Below are 21,065 nucleotides of genomic sequence, written 5' to 3'. Positions count from 1 at the left end.
TAGCGTTGCTCTGGTTGGCTATGAGTTCAGAGGGAATTTGAAAGACAACCGTTTATCCCGCCCGTCGGATTGAGCCCTGCCAATGGTGAGTTCCCAGACCCAACATCTTGATGTGGGTCTGGCTTGTCAGGCTACCATAAATAGTAACAGGTTGAAAATTGAACTGAAAGGTGAACGTTGACATGCAAAGCTCCCGGAGCTCGCGCCAACGCAGTCGCATGGACTTTAAATGAAGTGGATGAGAGTGAATTTCTGCAGTGAATAGTGAAGCAAATGTGACCACTATGGAATCACAGTTTCTTAACAAATGTTTTGTCTCTCCTGCTATATGGGGTAACTAGAGATAGATGACTTTCAAAGCTGTTGAATTACAAAACCTAAAGAGAATACATTTTTTTGTTAAGGCTCTTTGACACCAGCTCTATCTGTCATATATCATTCCTTAAGGATATACACGCATGTTGTCTGGTTTACGGGGCATCAGATTCAGTGACATGAACGACCCCGTTCTGCAGCAACATCCACTTTAAAAGCACATAGTCAGCATTTGCACCAAAGTCACATCCATAATTAAAAATCTCCACCCTGCATTTACCCTGCATTAGTAATGTATACGCTGGTAGCCATGGGACACGTCCCCCAGCCTGCAGAAATATTCCCCTCCTGATGGAAAAACAGCTCTGCAAGCAAGCCAGAAGCGTCTAAAATATGTGACTTCTACACGGTCCACATTCAGAATTACTGCTTTTATGCTACTGGAAGATTTCTACTTTACGGAAAGAAGAGAAGGAACAGTAGAGTCCATTATTGCGGCACCCGCTGATGAAGATAAATGACACATGACGTGACGCAAACCACATCACAGCAGAACTCTCATTAGCCATTGAAAGCAGTGAGCCCCCGCGCTGATTACATCTGCGTAGTGTGTGCACATGTACAGTACAGCATGTCTCCGAGTTCTCACCACATCAAGGATGAGCGTGTTGACGTCAAAGTTGGGCTTCTTCTTCATGCTGCGGATGACGCAGCTCTGGACCATGACGCCGCCACACTCCACCTGCAGGCTCGGGGAGGTGATGCTGGCCAACTGGAAACTTTTCAGGTTGCGAACGCCCCACGCTAAGATCTGACAAGAGGGGACAGGAAGGGCGTTTAGTTACTTCTTCAATAATCAGCTAATCGTTTACTCTGGGAAATGCTCATCACAATTTCCCTACAGCTCAATGTGGCCTCTTAAATTTGGTTGTGTTGTTTGACAACAGTTGAAACCCTAAATATATTCAAATTGCAGCAGGGAAGCCTCACATTTTAGCAACTGGAATAGACAAATGTTTTGGATTATTATTGATCTTGTACATGAACTGTCATGCCTCAAGGCCCCTTTTAGAGCTGAAACGATAGGTCGATCAATTCACTGGTAGAAATATTACCTTGATAATCGCTAAATTAATTAATTAAAGTAATCTCTCATGCAGAAATGCCAAATACAGTATATTCAAGAACCAGTTTTTTTCAAATGTAAAGATTTGCTGAATTTCTATTGTCTAATGTGACAGTGAATTAAATATCTTTTAGTTGGTGGACTAAAGAAGAGATGTGAAGATGTCACTTTGGGAAATTGTGTCTGACTTTCTGATTTTATAGGCCAAATGATTCATTGATTAAATAATTTGTATATTAATTTATAATGGCAATAAATGTTTTTTTTATGATACAAGTTGAGCCATACATAGTGCAAATGTTGGCCAAAAGGAATAGTTGGAAGAACCAGTCTAGCTGTTTCTGGTCTTTCTGCTAAGCTAAGCTAACAGCTGGCGGTAACTTTATGTTGAATTGACAGACATAACAGTGGTGTCAATCTTCTCATCCAACTCTCTGGAAGAATGCAAATAAACGCTTTTCCCAAAATGTCGAACTATGTCTTTAAAGGGTAATTACCGTTTCCTATGTTTTTGTGTGTAAGTGACTGATGGGAACACCAATCTTTGACACTGGTCCAGTATTAAGCGAGATCGCTACAGTCGGCAGCGTCGAAACAAGCTACAATGTAAATTAATAGGGTAATTGTGCAGCTTGTGTTTACGTTCACAAAAGTGCTTGTTTTGACACTGACAGGCTCAGATTAGTGTCTGAAAACATTATGGTAAACCCACCAGGCTCCATGTAAATAAACAGTAATTTTAGCATCGTAAAATACACTTCATTCAAAGTCGACAGAAACTAAATAAAACTGTGAAAAGACGTTTTGGGTCGTCTATCCACTGTTCCAACCATCACAACTGTAGTTTTGGTTGAAATAAACACACAGTTTACCGATTTACATGTGAAAATATGTTGGCTCTATACACGCTAAAAGTATTGTTTTTTTTTTTGAATGGAGTCTGGTGGGTTTAGCGATAGCGACTTCAGAGCTGTTTCTGGTTAAACAGAAAGGTCTCAGAGAGGTTTTAAAGGTCTATCTCTGAAGGGATCATTTCCATAATGTTTTCAGACACTTAGAATATTAATCTGAGCCTGTCAGTGGCAAACAAGCATTTTTGTGAAGGTAAATACAAGCTGCACAACTGCCCTATCAACTTACATTGTAGCTTGTTTTGCTGCTGCCGACTGCAGCGATCTTGCTTAATACTGGACCAATGTCAAAGATTGTTGTTCCCATCAGTCACTTACACACAAAAACATAGGACAATAGGGTCCAGGTTGAAAAAAAGAGTAGCTACCCTTTAAGAAGTTTCTTAAGAAGAAGTTGTATTGACTTTTGGTTACCATTTAAGTCCATTGGAACTGCACAGTTGCTATCCTCCACAAAAGGAGCAAGACACAAACATTTTCAGAGACATCTTTCAACATTATGGGAGGTGAGTGTTTGATAAATATATTTTCGCCAGACTACTCCTTTAACATGAGAAGCTGTCAAGAAACTGCAGCTAGTGAGAAGTTAAACTGAAAAATTAAGCACATAGCACTAGTTGGAGCAGATCTTATCGATACCTCGATGGCGGTCCTCTGCAGAACAGGTTTGATTCCCTGAGGAACCATGAAGACGTTGGGCTCTCTCTGAGGGGGCAGGTGAGGAAGGTCCGACTCCTCCGGCTGCCAATGAGAACGCAGGACAGTGGTGAGTCAGTGGTGAGTCATCAAAAGGAGACACAGGACAAAAACACATGAAAATGAGCCACACTGTTCCCTGCCAGGCAAATGTAGTTCGTTCAAAGTAAACGTAAATAAATGAAGTTACTCAATGTTTAGCATTAAAAAGTCAAATGAGTTTTAGAATGTTAAAAACACACAAATGTAAAATGTAAAACAAGACCAATGAGGCTGTTACCGGGAATAAGTAGAAAAAGGGTAGAGAGGACGTGGTTTATTTGCCTTTTTTTATTATGTTTAATCCTGGTTATTCACCATCAAATACAAAATGATTACTTTTTAAAGACATAATATTGGATGCTGATTGAACAAACTTTGATCACAAATATATATATATGAGTATTCTGTGATCTCAAGAAACAAAGTTTGTCAGGACAGAATCATGAACTTTTTATGTCCAAAGGATGTGTGAGAACAACAAATAAAAATATTGTCTTTACAAAATGTCCACTTTGGCCTTCTGCACCAAATCAACAAAATATATATCATAAAAAAATGTTTTTAGTGGACTTTTGGATTATTAAGCAAGGAAAAAAGGCACATGACTAGTTTTAGGAGGAGGAATGTTAATGTATAGGGCCGGTATGTAACATGCATGTATGATGAAGTTATCGGTGTGTGCTGTACAGTAAATTAACATGCAGACGTGAAACAGGTTGGGTGGGCATGGTTTTGTATATCTCCTGTGTGTACATTGTACCCATTGCTGCAGGTTTTCAGAGAGGAATCCTGGAAACATCAACTGAGGACGCGACATTGAAGAAAAGGAGACAGAGGGAAAAGCGGTGAAATAAAAAAGAAACGCAAGAAGGTAAAACATCAGAACAGATATTAAGGACTTCACATTACATATTCTGCACACATTTTAGAGGAAATCCACAGTCACTAGAGACATTCGTGCCATTTTCGTTTCAGTTTGTCCTGATTTGGTTTCACCAGGTGTTTTGAATGGGAGAAGCAGGCATAAAAAGAGAGCATCATTTGAATTTCTAATTATCATATCAGAGAAAATTCATATAAACCTTTTTTTTTTTCTTCAATAGTGAATGCAAAATGGGTAAAATAGCAAGCAGACTTCAAGCTGTAGAATGTTTCTTTTTCCCACACAGATACACGCATGCTTCTCATGGATGACATCAAAGTAGAGCTGCACTTCATATTTATTTTCATTATCGATTAATCTGCCGATTATTTTCTGTCAGAGGAGACTGAAAGGGGCAAGCTTCCAGCTCTGGTTGACAAGATTGGACGAGGCGTGGGGAGCAAGCGACTCCTGTAGAAGATTAGCTGCAGACAGGGACTGTCAGGAGACGTCCCTGTTCACTGCCCCGCCACCGGGAGACGCTCTGGGGCGTTAACATCTACGAGCGGCGGTCCCCGGCTGATGACCCTGCAGCTAACCAAAGTAGGCACCGGTGGAGGTGCGGCAGGACCTAGTGCCATGCAGGAAGAACAGCTACCTGTACAATGAATCCTTTGGTCTATAAAATGCCAGAAAACAGTAAAAAAAAAAACAGTTTCTCAAAGCCCAAGGTGATGTCTTTAAAATGTCTTGTTTTGTCCAAAACCCAAACATATTCAGTTTAATAAGATTTAAAACTTGTGATAACTAAACAGATGTGATTATTGCAGCTCTACATTAAAGTGCTCATATTATGCTTTTTCCCTTTCCTTTATTGTGTTATATATCTTTTTTTGTGCATGTTATATAGCTAGCAGTCCTTACCTAGCTACTGGGCATGTGTGACTCCCAACAAAGATGGAACAGAAGCGAGATGCCGCACTGTGTAGCTAAAACAGAGAGCTCAACACACAGGGTGAAAAGAGGAGCTGCAGCAATGTGCAGTACAACAAAAATAAAGTATTTTTTGAAAATTAAGCCATGTAAACCTATTCTGATATAACCTTTAAATACAACTATGAACCTGAAAATGAGCATAATATGAGCACTTTAAAGTCAAACAGAATCCGTATTCTTTATTTGAATACGGATTAATAGGTGTGCAGATCTGTGTTTTCAGTCGATCGCAGCAGTGAAAATGGTGCGACTTGTGATCAGTTTTTACCTCGTCCAGAACGTTGCTGCCAGTCATGATGTCTCCCTGTAGATGAGATAGGAACAGAGAGGTTATATTTTAAATGGTGAAAATGTATGAAAAATGGAAATGAAGAGAGATGACTACAAGAAAAAGGTAAAGGAAGAAAGAGTAAAAGTAGTAAAATTCTAAATGATAAACTGACCTCTTGACCTGGAATATGGTGAACTGCTTGCTGTAGACACAAAATGGATAATTGTTATAAAATCATTGGAATTATAAATTATGTAAATAAAAGAAGTTGTTGGTTTATGGTCAGGATTAAGCAAAATCCTTTTAAAATCCTAAACACACACTTCTACACAGATAAAGTATTCATACTTTAAACACAACATGCATTTTCAACATTTGAATATGAAGAGGAGGAAAGGGACAATATCGACATTGGATAAGCAGAAGATCACGTAAGTGGTGATGGTGCTAAGGTGTGGAAGGTTGCCCTCCGACCTTTTCTCTGCATATGAGCTCAAAGGCGGCCAATAGCTCGCCGGCGCTCTTGTCCCCGTGGCGAATCGGGAACCAGGCCAGATGGGGAGAGGCAGTCAGGGAGGGCTGGCACACACAGCGGCCCATGAACTCATCTGCACCCTGTACATTTCAAATGACACACACACACACACACACACACACACAATCTTTATACATAGAACAAGAACATGTATTTTTCATTCCAGCCTCTGCTGAGACAAAAAACATTCATAAAAAAATATTCGCAGACTTTAAATACTCACGTATGTATCTTGATCGTAAAGCTCCACCACGACGTTGGGCGGAGTGGCCATCGTGGCGTCAGGGTCGCCGAAAATCTCCACCTCATAGAAGATGAGCGTCTGGTCCCAGGTGGGATTCAATGTGTTACGCACCGTCACTGTTTTCTGGGACTGATGGAGGAAGGACACAATGGCGTAGGGGTCTGGAGAGAGGAGACAACAAAATACAACATTAATACACGTTTTAAATTTGCTGCTCTAAAAGGCATTCTTTGACCAGAGAAATCGTCATAAATGCACTGGCAGTGATCCTAGGTTCAGGTTTGTCTTAGCAGGCGCTTTAAGTTTCTGTCCTAAGATGCAGAGTAGAGGATGGAGTTATAGTTCGGAGCTAGTTCGTAATGAGGGTCCTCGCAAGTATACCAATACAAACTTATGTATGAGTGTGAGCCCAAACTATCCCGGCGTCCCACACAGTGACATCAGCAGCTTGGGAATGCCTAGCTCGAGACGGAGGGCTGGGAACACCACTCGGAGAAGTTTGTTATTCCAGGTCACAACCACTCTCCTCCATGTTAATGCACACACACACACACACACACACACACACACACACACACACACACACACACACACACACACACACACACACACACACACACACAACTTACAATGTGAACACATGCATAAAACACACATTTAAGTACAGTCACATGCACATTCACACACACACACACACGCACACAGTGAGTAGTTTGTTGTTTCAGGCCGAGTAAAGAGTCTCTGTGGAGCCGTTAGCAATAGAGTAAACAGAAGCTAAGTTGCATTTTCCCACCAGCCCTCAATTAACCTATGAAGCGACACACAACACACACACACACACACACACACACACACACACACACACACACACACACACACACACACACACACACACACACACACACACACACACACACACACACACACACACACACACACACAAAGAGTACAGACACACCACCCATGGTGACCCATTAAATTACCATCCCATTCCCAACAGCCCATTAGCTCATGTAAACAGCAACACAAACAGCCCGGGGGTTATGTAAGTTTGTGGGGAAGCAGCAGTAGTCAGGACCCCGGTGGGAGACACAGGGGTACATAAACACAACGAAGACTGGGAAGAGGGAAGTAGAGAGGAGGAGGAGAAGGAGGAGGAGGAGGAGGGGGAAGACAGAGAGAAGGAAGGGAGAGACAGAAATAAAGGGAAAAAACGAGATAACAGAATGAAGAGAACATTTCTAAATTTGGGAATTTAGATCACCACCAAAAATACATTTACAAAACAGACAGACGAAAAGAAAGAGATTCAGACCCAGGCCCTGTTCAGACCTGTGTCTTGGGTGACACGTCCACTTAGTACTTAGGGTGTGATTGCACCCAGCGTGTCCTGGGCCACAGCGAAGGGCCACCTTCACAACTAACGTCCTCCGCGAAAGCGGAAGTACGTATCAAGTACTCACGTAAAATGGCTTTTGCCACGACATCTGAAAATTCCCAAAAAGCCCATAAAGATATATTACGAGTCCGTCAAACATCTTGGCATTTTTTGGTTTGCCTGAAACACACTAAGGAATAGACCTTTGAGGGGACGGAGAGCCGGAGAGTCCAAAATAGAGGACGTTATCGTAGCGTATTAACTTTCACCTCCTCTGTCTCAGTATAAACTGCTCCAACAAAAGAGGAACAGTTTACAGACGGTTATGAGACAGGAGTCGAAAAACAAAGAGTGGGGGAAAAAAAAGAAGATATTTAGACAAGTATAAAGAATGAAAAACAGACACAACGATAAAAGAAAGAAAAATCTCACTCTTTGATCGTTGACTCAGTCTTTAATCATGGCTGCCCAGACGCCATGTAACACCAGATTAACACACAACTGAATCCCATCCATCAACTCTACTCATCCGTTAGACTGTGTGCGAGTGTGTGTGCGTGCGTGTGCGTGTGTGTGTGTGTGTGTGTGTGTGTGTGTGTGTGTGTGCTTCTTTGACCAACCTCCCTCCATCATCTATCATTTCTCTCTTCCTCTGTCTATTCATCCCTCTGTTATTTAAAGCTCCGGCTCTGTTTTTACATCTGAGTCTGCGGTGGGTTTCTGATTAACGCACACACACAGTAGCCGTAGTTTCCATGATCTTCTTGAGATAAAAGGAAAAACATTTTCTTTCTCTAACTTCACTCGCTCCTTTTTCTCTCCCTCCATCTGCCAGTGCTACCGAGCAGTTACACCAAACTCTATTAATAATCTGACCTTTTTAAAATCAAATGTTGTTTGTTTTTTTGGTAATTCGCCCCAAAAAATGTGTTTCATTTTTCACAGAGTATACTTTGCTTCTATGCTGTTCTTTTCCCACCCGTACAGCTGCATTTATTTCTTCACACTTTACACTCTCTGATGCCCCACTGTCCTCAAAGCTCGAGGTTATGAAAATACCCGCAGTCGAGTCGAGTTTCAAAAACAGGAGCAGGGACATTTTGCCTTTCTGGGGCGAGAAGTGCAACAGTGAAAGTGCAGACACCTGAACGTTTGTGTTAATTATCACATCCCACCCAAATTGATTTTTGTCTGACTCTCTTCATCGTGAAGCAGCTCCGACAGTCATGAACTCCACGGGGACTCCCAGACAGTGTTGCACTCAGCTGCTGTTTTATCGGAAAATAAAACTCACATGACAAACACATGAATAAACACGGAACACTGTAAAAGAGACACAATGTGGATTTGGTTGCCTTTGTCTTAAATCTCACAATGTTTCCGATAATGTTTCTGTGCTTACCCCCTTTCTGTCTGTTTCACTTTTTGAATTAAGAAATTATGCTTTTCCAGCCACCAGGTGGCGCAAGCAATCAGCATAAATACCAATTCATGACAGGTGCAGAGATTTTGAATCATCTGTTGCACAGTACCTGAGAAGCTGTCTTTGTCCATGGCCAGCAGGTCTCTGGCTTGGTACAGGTAGCAGCGCAGGTGGTAGCGGGTGCCGCCTACACACACACACACACACACACACACACACACACACACACACACACACACACACACACACACACACACACACGCCAATGTATTGACAGAAAAGATGGTTAAAGAAAAAAGTGGAGGGGTAAGAGAACGGAAGGATGGAAGAGTGAAAACGTGTTGTGCGCCGTCTTACGGTCAAAGAAACAGGAAATTGTCGGTCTGTTGACTCCAAACGTGGTCGTGACGGACTTGTCATCGTTCTTGTCCTCGATGCTGCTCTGTGGGAGGAAGAGGAGGAGAAGGAGGAAGATGAAGCTCAGAAAGAAAGAAAGGAACAGGCGACTCCTGACATGATGCTGCTATATAATCTTGATGAAACATAGCAGGGCCTTCAAAATGAAAACAAATGATCTTAATTAAAAGTTCTTAAAAGCCTTAATATGCACTACATGGCCAAAGGTATGTGGACCCCCATGCACACAATCGTTTGTGTACAGGGGCAGGTTTTTATAGTTTGGGCCCCTTACAGTAGCTTCAATGAATTTTAATGTTACAGACAATATTCTATTTAAAATAAGAGTGTTGTTTTAAATTGTGTGGCAAACGTTTCTGTTTGTCCCTTTCCTGTGTCGACATGACAATTTCCCCGTACACAAAGCCAGGTCCATAAAGAAATGGTTCTCCCAGTCTGGTGTGTAAAAACCTGCAGATCACCCAGACCTCAACCCCCATCCAACCCCTCTGGGATGAACTGGAACCAGCCAGACCTCACCACCCAACATCAGTGACTAGGATTAGAAGCACAACAATATTCCACTGTTATTCTGAATATGACAATATTCTGAATTTGATACAGGTCATGTAAACAGCAAATTCCGGGATGGACATTCTGAATAAGGCCTTTTTTTTTCCGAATATAGCCTTTTCCAATTAAGACATCTGGGATATTCTGGTATTATTCCGGTTTTAGAGGCATTCTTTGGACACGTATACAACTTACGGTCAGCTCTGTGCGTTGCTATGGTTGCTGTACACAAACCAACCAGCCAACAGTTTGCAAGGTGTCAGACCCGATAAGAAGGAGAAACACTGGGCGCCCATATATAGAGGCTCATTCCTTAACGCAGCGGCCCAAGGTTCGACTCCGACCTGCAGCCCTTTGCTGCATGTCATTTCCCGTCTCTCCCCTTTCTTCAGCTGTCCTATACAAATAAAGGCCTAAAAATGACTTGGATATCAACAGGTTTTTGGATATGCTTTTCAAGAAGCTGGTTGAAGGAATGAAAGAGGGACGCTGTGTTCGCACGGTCCAACAAGTCTGCCACCGCTGGTAGACTTTGAATAAATTGTATTTTGCACGTCTACATATAAACGGGAATATTAGTGAAATATTAAATTTCATTAGCCATGTAAACAGCTTAGTCGGAAATAAGGGCCAAAACCGGAATATTACGTGCATTTAAACGTAGTCAGTGTTGGACCTCACTGATGCTCTTTTGGTTGAATGGAAGCAAAAACGGCTGGAGCAACATCTGGTGGAAAGGCTTCCCAGAAGAGTGCAGCAGATTAATGCCCATGGTTTTGGAATGGGAATAACATATGGGTGAAATGTTCATGTGTCCACACACTTTTCGCCACGTAGTTTGTCTTAAATGCCATCAATAGACATCTTATTTTATCACTATATGATGATGAAAGACAACTTCTCTCTATCCGTCTGTCTCTCTCACCAGAGAACACTCCAGAGCAAAGATGGCGGCCGGTCCCGTCTTCTCCAGCGGCTCCATGCGATACCTCCACCTGCGCCTCCTGAAGCTGTCCGTCTTCCTCGGCTTCAAGTGGAACCTCCAGCCGAACAGCGAGGCGTACTCCCAGCCCTCCCTCTCCGCCTCGTCCGGCCGCTGCTGTGAACACACGCAATGCACGCAAAACGAAAAAAAAAACACACAAAACACAAAAAAAAACAAACACAGATCATCTGTTGTTTGTTCATCTTAATAGATAAGAAAAGATTATTGATCCAGATTGATGGCTGTAAACAAAAAAAAAACCTAAAAAAAAAATAGGGTTCCCCTCTCTTTTTTTTTTTTTAAAAAAAAACCTCCTGCTCTCCCGTATTATATTGTTCCTTTTGTAATGGTTTAAACTAACATGTCTTTTTTTGTCTTAATTATTACTTTTATTTTATTTAATTCTTACTTGTGTAATGTTTCCTAATTCTCACTGGTCGGTTGCTGATCTGAATAATTGTTATTATTACTTCTTAATGGTTTTAACTCACATGCATTATTAATGTGAGTGTTTTACATGTGTTTTACATATGCATAATGTTTTATCATTACACAACCCAGAGAGTGTTTTTGGCTACAACTTTTGCGGTAGCTCCCGCTCAAGCAAAGAATAAAGTATTTTTTAAAGAATAAAGACTTTTTTACGAACTTGCAACTTCATTTCAGTGGAATGTTTGTGATCACTAATTCTATATTCATTTAAGATGTCTCAGCGTCTCAGATTGGATTCCAGCCGGTGACCTTTGTTGTATGTCGTAATCTCTCTTTTTTTTTCTCTTTTTTTTTTTTTTTTTTCTCTCTCTCTCTCTCTCTCTCTCTCTCTCTCTCTCTCTCTCTCTCATCATTTTGGCAAAAATGCCTCAGAATGTGTCTCTTTCTCGCTACCTTTCTGAGAGCGTCCATCTTCTGCTGGTCTCGCCGTCTCATTCGCATCCATCGGCGTCTTCGGTTGGTGTGGTACATCTTCTCTGCCGGCACCCACGACTTGGGACGGCGGTCCGGAGGGATGGTGAGGCCGTACTCCCAGCCTGAACACACGGGTGGAGGAAGAAGAATTCTGATTCTTTACTCAAGTAAAAGTACTAATGCAACAATCTAAAAGTACTTAATCGCTTATAATCAACAAAATGTAGCGATATATGATTTTATCTGTCTTCATTTGATTGTTAATGTATCAGCTGCTTGGGGTTTTAACTTTATTATATAAATATATAGTCTCAGGGTGCTGAACTTGGGGTGAAACCCTCCACAAAATTGTGAGGAGTTTTCTATTTTTTAGGGTCACGAGATAAATCTGAGGGGTCATGAGTTTAAGAAGAAAAAAACATATTTCTGTGACCATAATTCGTAAAAAAAAAAAGTAATTACAGTAATTCCCTCTACAATGTCATGAAGTAGAAGTCTAAATTAGCAGTAGTACTTCTAAATTGTACAATACTTGAGTAAATGTACTTTTTTTGGTTATTTTCCATCACTGGAACACACACAGAATGGGACTTATTATTGCTTGTGTAAATAATTCAGCTTTTGTTGTGTTTTGTGTGTGTGCACCTTGATCATCCACAGCCCTGTTGAGATCTTCGCTCCACTCCACCTCCTCCCACACCCAACCTGCAGGACACTCCACCTCGTCCTTTGGCACCGCCTTCTCCCCATTCTAACACACGCACACACACACACACACGTTAAATTTACACGGATGAGTGAAGCCATGAAATGTCTGTGCGTGCAGAAACACACTCAAACATTTAGAGTATTCACACCCACGCACCACGTCAGTGTACCCCTCTGGCATGCCGATCCACTGTCCGCCCGGCAACCTCATCTGGTTTTCGAAAACTTCCTCTGTGTAGGTCATGTGGCCGGCGTCCACATCATACAGCATTCTGAAAAGAGAAGTAACAACTGAAAAAGATAACGGCGCCAAAAAAAAAGAAAACTAAGACAAAATACCCAGAAAAAATGCAGTCATGGAGATGTGAGGTTCATTGGTTGAAGAATTTAAATAAAGTGGCTCCATCTTCAGCTCTTCAGTTCAAAGATGGAGCCAGTGTGTACCACTACATACTGTATTTGTCAGTATCTAGTGGGAACATATGAATTTTAGTGGATAAGATTCCATCCAAAAAGTGCAAACATGTCTGGTCGAAGGAGACACAAAATGTACTTCTTGAAAAAATAAAACCATACCCAAATCAGCAAGACACACAAGCGCACACACACACGCACAAGCGCACAAGCGCGCACACACACACACACACACACACACACACACACACACACACACTTACGTCTTCTCGGGGCTGATGTACCAGTCTCCAGCCCAGGTCCAACCAGGAGAGGGCTTGAAGCTCTCTTTGGGCAGTTTAATTCTTCCAGTGACATCACTGAACTTGGGGTAGGTCAGACCTGTAGTTCCCCAGCTGCCCACCAGGGCGAGTCGTGTCTGGTTCTCATACTGCAGATAGAGAGAGAGGGAGAGAGAGAGACTTAAAGCCCCTATGTGAAGACTTTTTATGAGAGTTAGTTACAGCTCTAGAGTGTATATGAAGTAAATTCTGACCCTGACTCTCAGATCTTCACACCCAGCAGCAGCAGTGTGCATCTTACCGTCTCAGCAAAGACCGACAGCTTCCCTTCAGCGTATTGGTTGAAGTGTTTGACATCAGCAGCCAATCCAAACCAGACTTTGACCCTCAGCTGCCCAGGAAGTTTGGCCTCTCCTCCGCTGCCCTGTGGGTTCTTCAGAACACACCGGGGTCAGTGAAACTTTATTTCAGAAGATAATATATGTGTGTGACAGTATGTACCTTGAGGAAGACAGTCTGCAGCTGTCCACAGTGTTTCCCACAGTGCTGCTGGGAGAAGATCACAGTGTGTGCTGGGATGCGGTGGTACGCCACCCTGCGGTCGCCCTGCAGCATCCATATCACTATGTCTGGGAGACTGTTCTGAGGCTGGGCGAGAGACATAGAGAGCATACAGAGGAACAGAGAGAGAGAGAGAGAGGGAATTAGTATTTTCTCTGACTTTTATTCTTTCTCTCTTTGTCACATACCATACATTTTCCAGTACTATGCAGGACTGAAGCTACCATTATTATAAATAAATGGCTCAATAAATAAATGAATGAAAAAAATTAAGAAGAAAATGCAGAAATAAAAGCTAAAGAAAAGTTTATTTAAACATAAATGGGAACAGAAATAAAAAATAAATAAAAATAACATTAACATTTTTTCTTATTTTATACTTCATATTGAATTATTTTCCAATGTATTATTTTCTGTTTAAATGTATTTGTTTTTATTTATTAATTACTGCATTTCTTCACAAACATTTTATTTTCATATTAACATGCACATTTATTTGATAATTGAGGCTTTTATTTTTTTACATTCATTTCTTTATTTATGATAATGGCAAATGTATTCCTCCACAGTTTACAGCCTCAGACATAAATACCACGGCTTCTCTCTCACACAGACTCAAACACAACACTTGAATTAAATTATTAATAATAATAATAATAAATATTTATTACAATCCTACTCTTACATAAACTTATACAAACTAGAAATCAGAAATTTTTAAATAAATTGTGCAAATAGATCAAGATATTGTTTTTTAGGCAAATATCGAAATATATACAAGATCTGCACAATTCAGTAAAACTTTATTAACATGACATGTTTTCCTCATGCTTGAGATGTTTTTTTCAGTAGAGTTTATGCAATAATTTGATGATGGAATAACATTTGTCTAATACAGGACGTTACAAACGTCATCCCGAAAAGTTGATTCAGGTCTGCAGAAGTTGCTTTTTTTGGCGAAATCTTTCTTTTTGTGGAGATAATATGGCTGTTTTATGACTACTTCTTTCTTACTTTTCATTGGGAAGCTGGCATCACCGTGGTGCTCGGCTACTGTGCTAATGTAAAGACCTCTAATTCATTACTAGAATATAAAGGGAACATAATAACGCACTCACCTCCTCGGCCATTGTCCTCAGTCTGCCGGCCCAGTCCTCAGCCTGCTCCATCACTGTGGAGAGCTCGGTAGCAGGGCCGTGCTTGAGAGCCTGCGCAGCCGCAACGATCTGCTGCAGGTGGAGAGTACGAATGTGCCTCAGCGAGCGGTCCAGAGGGGTCGCACACTGCCACTGGTCGAGAGAGGGCAGCTCTTCACTGGAGAAAGAGAGAGAGAGAGACAAAACACAGAAATACTTTGTTTGTGAACAGAAGTGCAGCATCTATTTGCTGTCAACAGGAAGTCTCAAGTCATCGGAACATAACCAATTTGCAAAGAAAGATTAAACCAAAGTCAAAAAGTATAATATTTGTCTTTAACATGTAGTCAACTAGAAGTGTAAAGTAGCATAAAATGGAAAGTACAGTAAAATACTCGAGTAAATGGTCCTAGTTACATTCCACCGGCGCATAAAAACTTGACAGTGACATTACACGGTGTTTACCTGCAGTCTGTGATGACCTGATCCAACAGCTCGACCACTCGGAGCTCCACATCGTCCAGATCAGTGCCTGCCTTCACCTCCAGCTGCACCCTCTGCAGGTTCGCCTCCTGGACACGCACACACGCACACACACACACACACACACACACACACACACACACACACACACGGTAAATTAATGTTGTCATTTTGCAAAACGAATTCTTATTTTAAAATTACACATTTTCAAGGTCTAAAACTCAAACATGTTCAAAGAAAGATAGACACACACAGAAAGATACAGCACCAATGTTGGGAGTAATGGCGTTTAAGTATAACGGTGTTACTAACGGCGTTATTTTTTCAGTAACGGAGTAATCTAATTAATTACTTTTCCCATCGTTGCAACGCCGTTATCGATACTGAGAATGTAAAGTGGCGCGTTACTAGGCTTTGGCTACACATCAGCTGTCTGGAGAGAGCAGGGGTGGGGGATGATGACACCGTTGCAAACGCTCACGCTGTCTCACTGCACACTCTGACTACCACTAAACACAAGACAGCGACAATGGCAACGAGCCAGGGAAATTCAAAGGTAGTGTTCTCAAACTGGAAGTACCGGCACTACTACTCGCTCACTGAAATTAAAGGCAAGAATGTTTATGTAACATGCACGCTATGCCCAGGAAAAAATACTTTATCTACGTCTGCCTCAAGCAACTCAAATCTTATGAAGCATCTCACATCAACACATGCTAACACGACACTTGTTGCTGCTGCTAACCCAACCCCGAGCCTAAATGTAGCTAGCGTGAGCTCCAGCGAAGGAGACAGAGCCACTCTTATCTAATATTTATTTTTTATACGTTTTTATTTCTATGCATATCATATGGCAGGCTGCAATCTATTGAGTTCAAATAAACACCAAATGTTCTAAAATACTGTATATAGTGTTTTTATTCTTCAATCAGTTAATATAAACATCTTTGACGTTAAAGATGTTATAGAACGTAATAGCGTTATAGAACATAAAAAATAATGTCACGGTTACTTTGCTGAGTAACTAATTACTTTTACAATGTGGTAACTGAGTTACTAACTCAATTACTTTTTGGGAGAAGTAATTTGTAACTGTAACTAATTACTTTTTTAAAGTAAGATGACCAACACTGTACAGCACCCACCAGTCTCTCTATGGCGGCCAGCAGCATGTTGAGAGCCTCAATCCTCGGTTTGATATCTTCCCACTCTGAAGACAGAACCACCACTGGTTTAATGTTTCCCCACGGGATGTAGTAGTAGTGGCAACCTGCAACGCACACAAGCACACACAAACACACAGATGATACACTCATCATTACCATGAATTCATCACTAATCATTCAATCAACATCATTAATTGGGTTAATTAAAAAATATACTGGGGGGGGGGTACTGCAGTGACAAAATGTAACTACAAATATACAGTAATAAAATAAAAATTTAAATAGATGCTTTTCCAGCTAAAATAATAAATATATATATTCTAAACCAGTGGGTACCAAACTGGTGTCTTCCCTTTTGGAAGCTTTTAGACTTATAATGCAAAAATTATTAAATGTATTGCTTGTTTATTATTTTACTGTGCATGTACCCCACTTTGCTGCAAAAATATATTTATTTAATGCATTTAAAATACCTTTACATTACTTTATTGCACATATATATTACATTCTTGCACATGTATATCTATTTGCTGAAAAAATACACCAATCTACTGCAACTCAAACTAATAATCTGCTCATCTTAGTTTGTTTTATGCACATCTACAGTATATTAGTCTATTTCCAAGCATATTAATACCTGAAACTCAACTTATTGCACATTTAAACAGGTGTGTCTGAATTGATTGCACATACAGTATATAGACATTTTGGTGCTTTGCTACCAATTAAAATGTCTTTAGATTTCACCTGGACTACACTGCTCCATTTACAACCTGACCTTTGACCTACCGTCAAACACGGCCCTGCTGAACTGAGTGGTGGAGGCCAGAGGGAGGCAGGTGTAGTCGAACTTGTTGCCGTAGTTACCGATGCTGACCTCGAACTGGATGGCGTCGTCGACGTCCTGGAGTAGCGTGGCCGAGTAAAACGCCACGAAGAGAGAGAACTTCCTCTTCCTGAGGAACTTCTGTTAGACGGAGGAAAAGATTGATGAAGAGTGAGAGATGGATCACACATTTCTCCGTGTCGTCCAAGTGTTTGTAACCTTCTTCCCTCTCACCTCCACCACCAGCAGGTCATCTGACAGAATGTCTTCAGTTTTCGGCTCCGGCTTGTCCGCCAGTTTTGTAGTTACTTCCAGTAAAACTCGACCTCGGTAAGCCACGCCCTCCCCCTGACACACAGAAGAGAACACATCTTTAAAAAGGAGCAATATTCATAAAATGTCAATATATTATTGCCACAAAGACATTAGTGTAATTACCAAAACAACAATACAATTACTGAGAGGCCTGTAACAGCCTCTACTCTGAAAGCGCTCGACTTCACCACACCACAGACTGGATGGGTTGTAGCTGCTGCAGTAATGGGCTTATCACATGTCACATTACAACGAAGAACACTTGTGGTATGCACTTGTAATGCACTATAAGCAAATACAAATTAAAAAAATAAAATAAAAAAATAAGAAAGCTTGCAGTGATTGGATCAAAAAAGGATCGCAACTAGCCCAAGTTGACGTGTGAAATAAACACATTAAAAAGTAAAATCAAGTCAAGTCAGCAAGGCAAAATCTAGTTCTGGATGGTATTATTTTATTATTTTATACTGACTGTGTTTGAAAAAACAAATGTCCCGTTACTTTTCCAAGGTTGAGCGCTTCGTGTGGATCGTTGAAGGCGCTGAACTCTCTGGGGCTGCCATACAGGTTCACAAAACAGGGACCGAACGTTGGCAGGAAACCAAGACTGTCGTCAACTGCAATGACACAAAACGGCCAATATTTTTTATTATAAACAGGGCAGAGAGTGGAAACCATGAAAATGAAGAAAAGACTGATTGGTTGATGAAATGATGTGCATTTGACAAAAAGGATTCAGAGAGTTTCATTAGAATCAAGCCAAGATGGAAACACTTAAGAGTTCAAAAAGGATAAGAAAATATACATCACAAAAATTATGTGAAACAGTTGAATTGACTGAACTGTTTCAAACAATATAAAAGTGGTGTAGAGAGGATGGTGGACGTACTGCCAGAGTGGAAGTTCCGTGGAGTCAAGTCATCTGAATGCGTAGAGAGGAAGGATGGTTCAGAATCACAGACAGATGTTCAGAGTCAGACAGAAAGGAAACTGACGTCTCTGGACGTCACTTAAACCAAAACAGATGCACTGGCCCACTACCAAAGAAAACCCTGAACAGTCAAAGCTAAATCATTTAGCTTGTTTCAAGAAAAAAATTGAAACATGACGATAATGACAAAAAATTACTTCACTTGTAGTAAATTAAAGTAAATTACTTGGTGTATGGTGGCTTTAAAGGACAATTCCGGCGCAAAATGAACCTAGGGGTTAATAACGTGTACCGAGTCGACCGTTCTCTGGGATCTGTTTTCATGCTAATCGAATGTGACCAGTTTTAGCGCAAAACAGTAATTAGCTAAACAGTCGAACGACGAACGCCGTGCTTGAGCTATGTTACTGGTTACTGGTTGCACGACGTTCGTCGTTCGACTGGTCATGACTGTTTTCCCAAGATGGCGCCTGCCTGTATACCGAACGGTACTGTCTTTCCAAACTATCTTTTTAATAAACTGTCTGCACACTTAAATCAGTGATGTCAGAAATGGAATTATCCCTTCGACTACTCCATTTTCGGCTCACTCAATCAGGCCACCAATCATGAACCATTTTGCTCCAATCTCGCTACAAGAACTCACTGATCTGGTTAGCAGTTTGAAATCTTCCTCGAGCCAAGGAAATATTATACCAACTTCATTATTTAAAAATGTTCTTGGGTCTGTGAGTACTTGGGTTCTCGCTATACTCAACAGCTCTCTGCAATCTGGTTGTGTCCCTTTATATTTTAAACATGCAAGTGTGCATCCACTTTTAAAGAAAACCAACCTGGATACATCACTGCCGGAAAATTATAGGCCCATTTCAAAAATGCCTTTTATCTCCAAAATTATAGAAAAAGTTGTTGCTAAACAGCTCACTGCTGTTCTGAATGCACACAACATTTTAGACAAATTTCAATCTGGTTTCCGTCAGAAACACTCAACTGAAACTGCTCTTCTTAGAGTGTCCAACGATTTATTAATGTCCTCTGACAAGGGTCAATGCTCTGTTTTGGTGCTGCTGGATCTTAGTGCCGCTTTCGATACAGTGGATCATACCATCATGCTTGAAAGACTTAAGCAATGGGTTGGTATCTCAGGAAGCGCCCTGGATTGGTTCACCTCCAATCTATCAGACAGAAGTTTCTCGGTGTATCTTGGCCCCTATTCCTCAGAAACCGCGGCCCTTTCCTGTGGGGTGCCGCAGGGTTCTGTGTTAGGTCCGCTTTTATTTGCATTGTACATGCTCCCCCTGGGACATATAATTAGCCAAGTTGGAGATATTTCTTATCACTTATACGCAGATGACATCCAGCTGTATGTCTCTTTTGAGCCAGAAGACACTGACAAAGTGTTGAAATTGCTTAGATGTTTCAATTTGATCAAGGATTGGCTCGCAAACAACTTTCTACAGCTAAATGAAAATAAGACCGAAGTCCTTATTGTTGCTCCGGACCCTATAGTTTCCAAGATTAGTCAGCTGCTGGGCTCCTTGTCCTCAGCTGTTCATTGTGTAATATTTGATAATAACATGTACTTGGATCAACATATTAAATCTCTGACCCGCACATGTTTCTTTCAATTAAGAAACATTGCCAAAATTAGAGGAACTGTTTCTCATTCTGAGCTTGAGATGATTATTCATGCTTTTTTTTCATCTCGGCTTGATTACTGCAACTCTATTTTCACCTGTCTCAGCAAATCGTCCCAGGACCGTTTACAACTAGTCCAGAATTCTGCTGCAAGGCTGCTAACCAGGTCTAGCAGGATGTCGCACATCACTCCAGTTTTATACTCATTACATTGGCTTCCGATTAACTACAGTATCAAATTTAAAGTTTTGGTTCTGACTTATAAAGTATAAAGTCAGGCTCCAGCGTATATCTCGGACCTGCTCCATTCATACACTACAAATAGGCCCCTCAGGTCTTCTAACCAGGGATTACTCGTTCATTTTGCGCTGGAATTGTCCTTTAAGGTGCTATATGCTAATGATATTTTTTGAAACAAAGACAAAGAACAAATGGCACTCTTCATCTCGGACAAGGGAAAGACAACTGTGAGGCATTCCGAGGACCCGACACGCAGGCAGTGTCAGTGTTCAGCACAAAGACATTCCCAGGTTACTCATCATGCATGTCACAAAAACACACGCCCATGCTTTGTTATGATTACAAACCACGGATCCATCAGGTGGTTTAAGACTTGAGATTTATAGAATCACAGCCATACTGGACTCTTAAATCACAAATTCACACTGTGTTTATCAGAAGTCGCTAAAAGCCATGTGTAAAAATGTTCAATTATGTTGCTGATGATAAACCGTTTCTTGTTCTCCATACCACGCCAGGCCATTCCTGTGCTATGAGCATACTGGTCTGAACTGAGTCAAACTGGTCTACTCATAAGAGCAACACACTCCAGTTTGTTGGAGAATTCAGAAAAGGACAAGAAAACCTGAGCATCTAAAGAAAAGAAAACAAACTATAGACTAAACCAAACCAGAAAAGACCAGTTAAAGTGTAACTCTCGCCAAAAT

General features: G+C 41.1%; 1 protein-coding gene across 15 annotated transcripts in view; it reads right to left on the bottom strand.

Annotated features, from left to right (window-relative positions):
• Window positions 1-21,065, bottom strand: part of dysf (dysferlin, limb girdle muscular dystrophy 2B (autosomal recessive)) — a 133,257-nt gene that overhangs the window by 68,559 nt on the left and 43,633 nt on the right. For 10 of the 15 annotated variants that reach the window (XM_039823585.1, XM_039823591.1, XM_039823587.1 and 7 more), the window contains exons 17-39: window positions 18,439-18,471; window positions 18,051-18,166; window positions 17,469-17,582; window positions 17,198-17,375; window positions 16,388-16,512; window positions 15,225-15,331; window positions 14,742-14,937; window positions 13,564-13,710; window positions 13,364-13,495; window positions 13,045-13,211; window positions 12,525-12,639; window positions 12,305-12,410; window positions 11,639-11,781; window positions 10,694-10,867; window positions 9,157-9,241; window positions 8,909-8,986; window positions 5,978-6,159; window positions 5,694-5,834; window positions 5,392-5,421; window positions 5,217-5,252; window positions 3,851-3,892; window positions 2,992-3,093; window positions 965-1,126 (exon numbers count right to left, since the gene is read on the bottom strand). In XM_039823585.1, coding sequence (XP_039679519.1) covers window positions 965-1,126; window positions 2,992-3,093; window positions 3,851-3,892; window positions 5,217-5,252; window positions 5,392-5,421; window positions 5,694-5,834; window positions 5,978-6,159; window positions 8,909-8,986; window positions 9,157-9,241; window positions 10,694-10,867; window positions 11,639-11,781; window positions 12,305-12,410; window positions 12,525-12,639; window positions 13,045-13,211; window positions 13,364-13,495; window positions 13,564-13,710; window positions 14,742-14,937; window positions 15,225-15,331; window positions 16,388-16,512; window positions 17,198-17,375; window positions 17,469-17,582; window positions 18,051-18,166; window positions 18,439-18,471 — 2,711 coding nt within the window. The remainder of the gene's footprint in view (window positions 1-964; window positions 1,127-2,991; window positions 3,094-3,850; window positions 3,893-5,216; window positions 5,253-5,391; window positions 5,422-5,693; window positions 5,835-5,977; window positions 6,160-8,908; window positions 8,987-9,156; window positions 9,242-10,693; window positions 10,868-11,638; window positions 11,782-12,304; window positions 12,411-12,524; window positions 12,640-13,044; window positions 13,212-13,363; window positions 13,496-13,563; window positions 13,711-14,741; window positions 14,938-15,224; window positions 15,332-16,387; window positions 16,513-17,197; window positions 17,376-17,468; window positions 17,583-18,050; window positions 18,167-18,438; window positions 18,472-21,065) is intronic. The other 5 variants (XM_039823589.1, XM_039823596.1, XM_039823600.1 and 2 more) reach the window with 3 other exon arrangements.

The sequence above is a fragment of the Perca fluviatilis genome, chromosome 14 (assembly GCF_010015445.1).
Source record: "Perca fluviatilis chromosome 14, GENO_Pfluv_1.0, whole genome shotgun sequence".
Lineage (NCBI taxonomy): Eukaryota > Metazoa > Chordata > Actinopteri > Perciformes > Percidae > Perca > Perca fluviatilis.
This window is presented reverse-complemented; position numbering and strand designations above follow the sequence as displayed.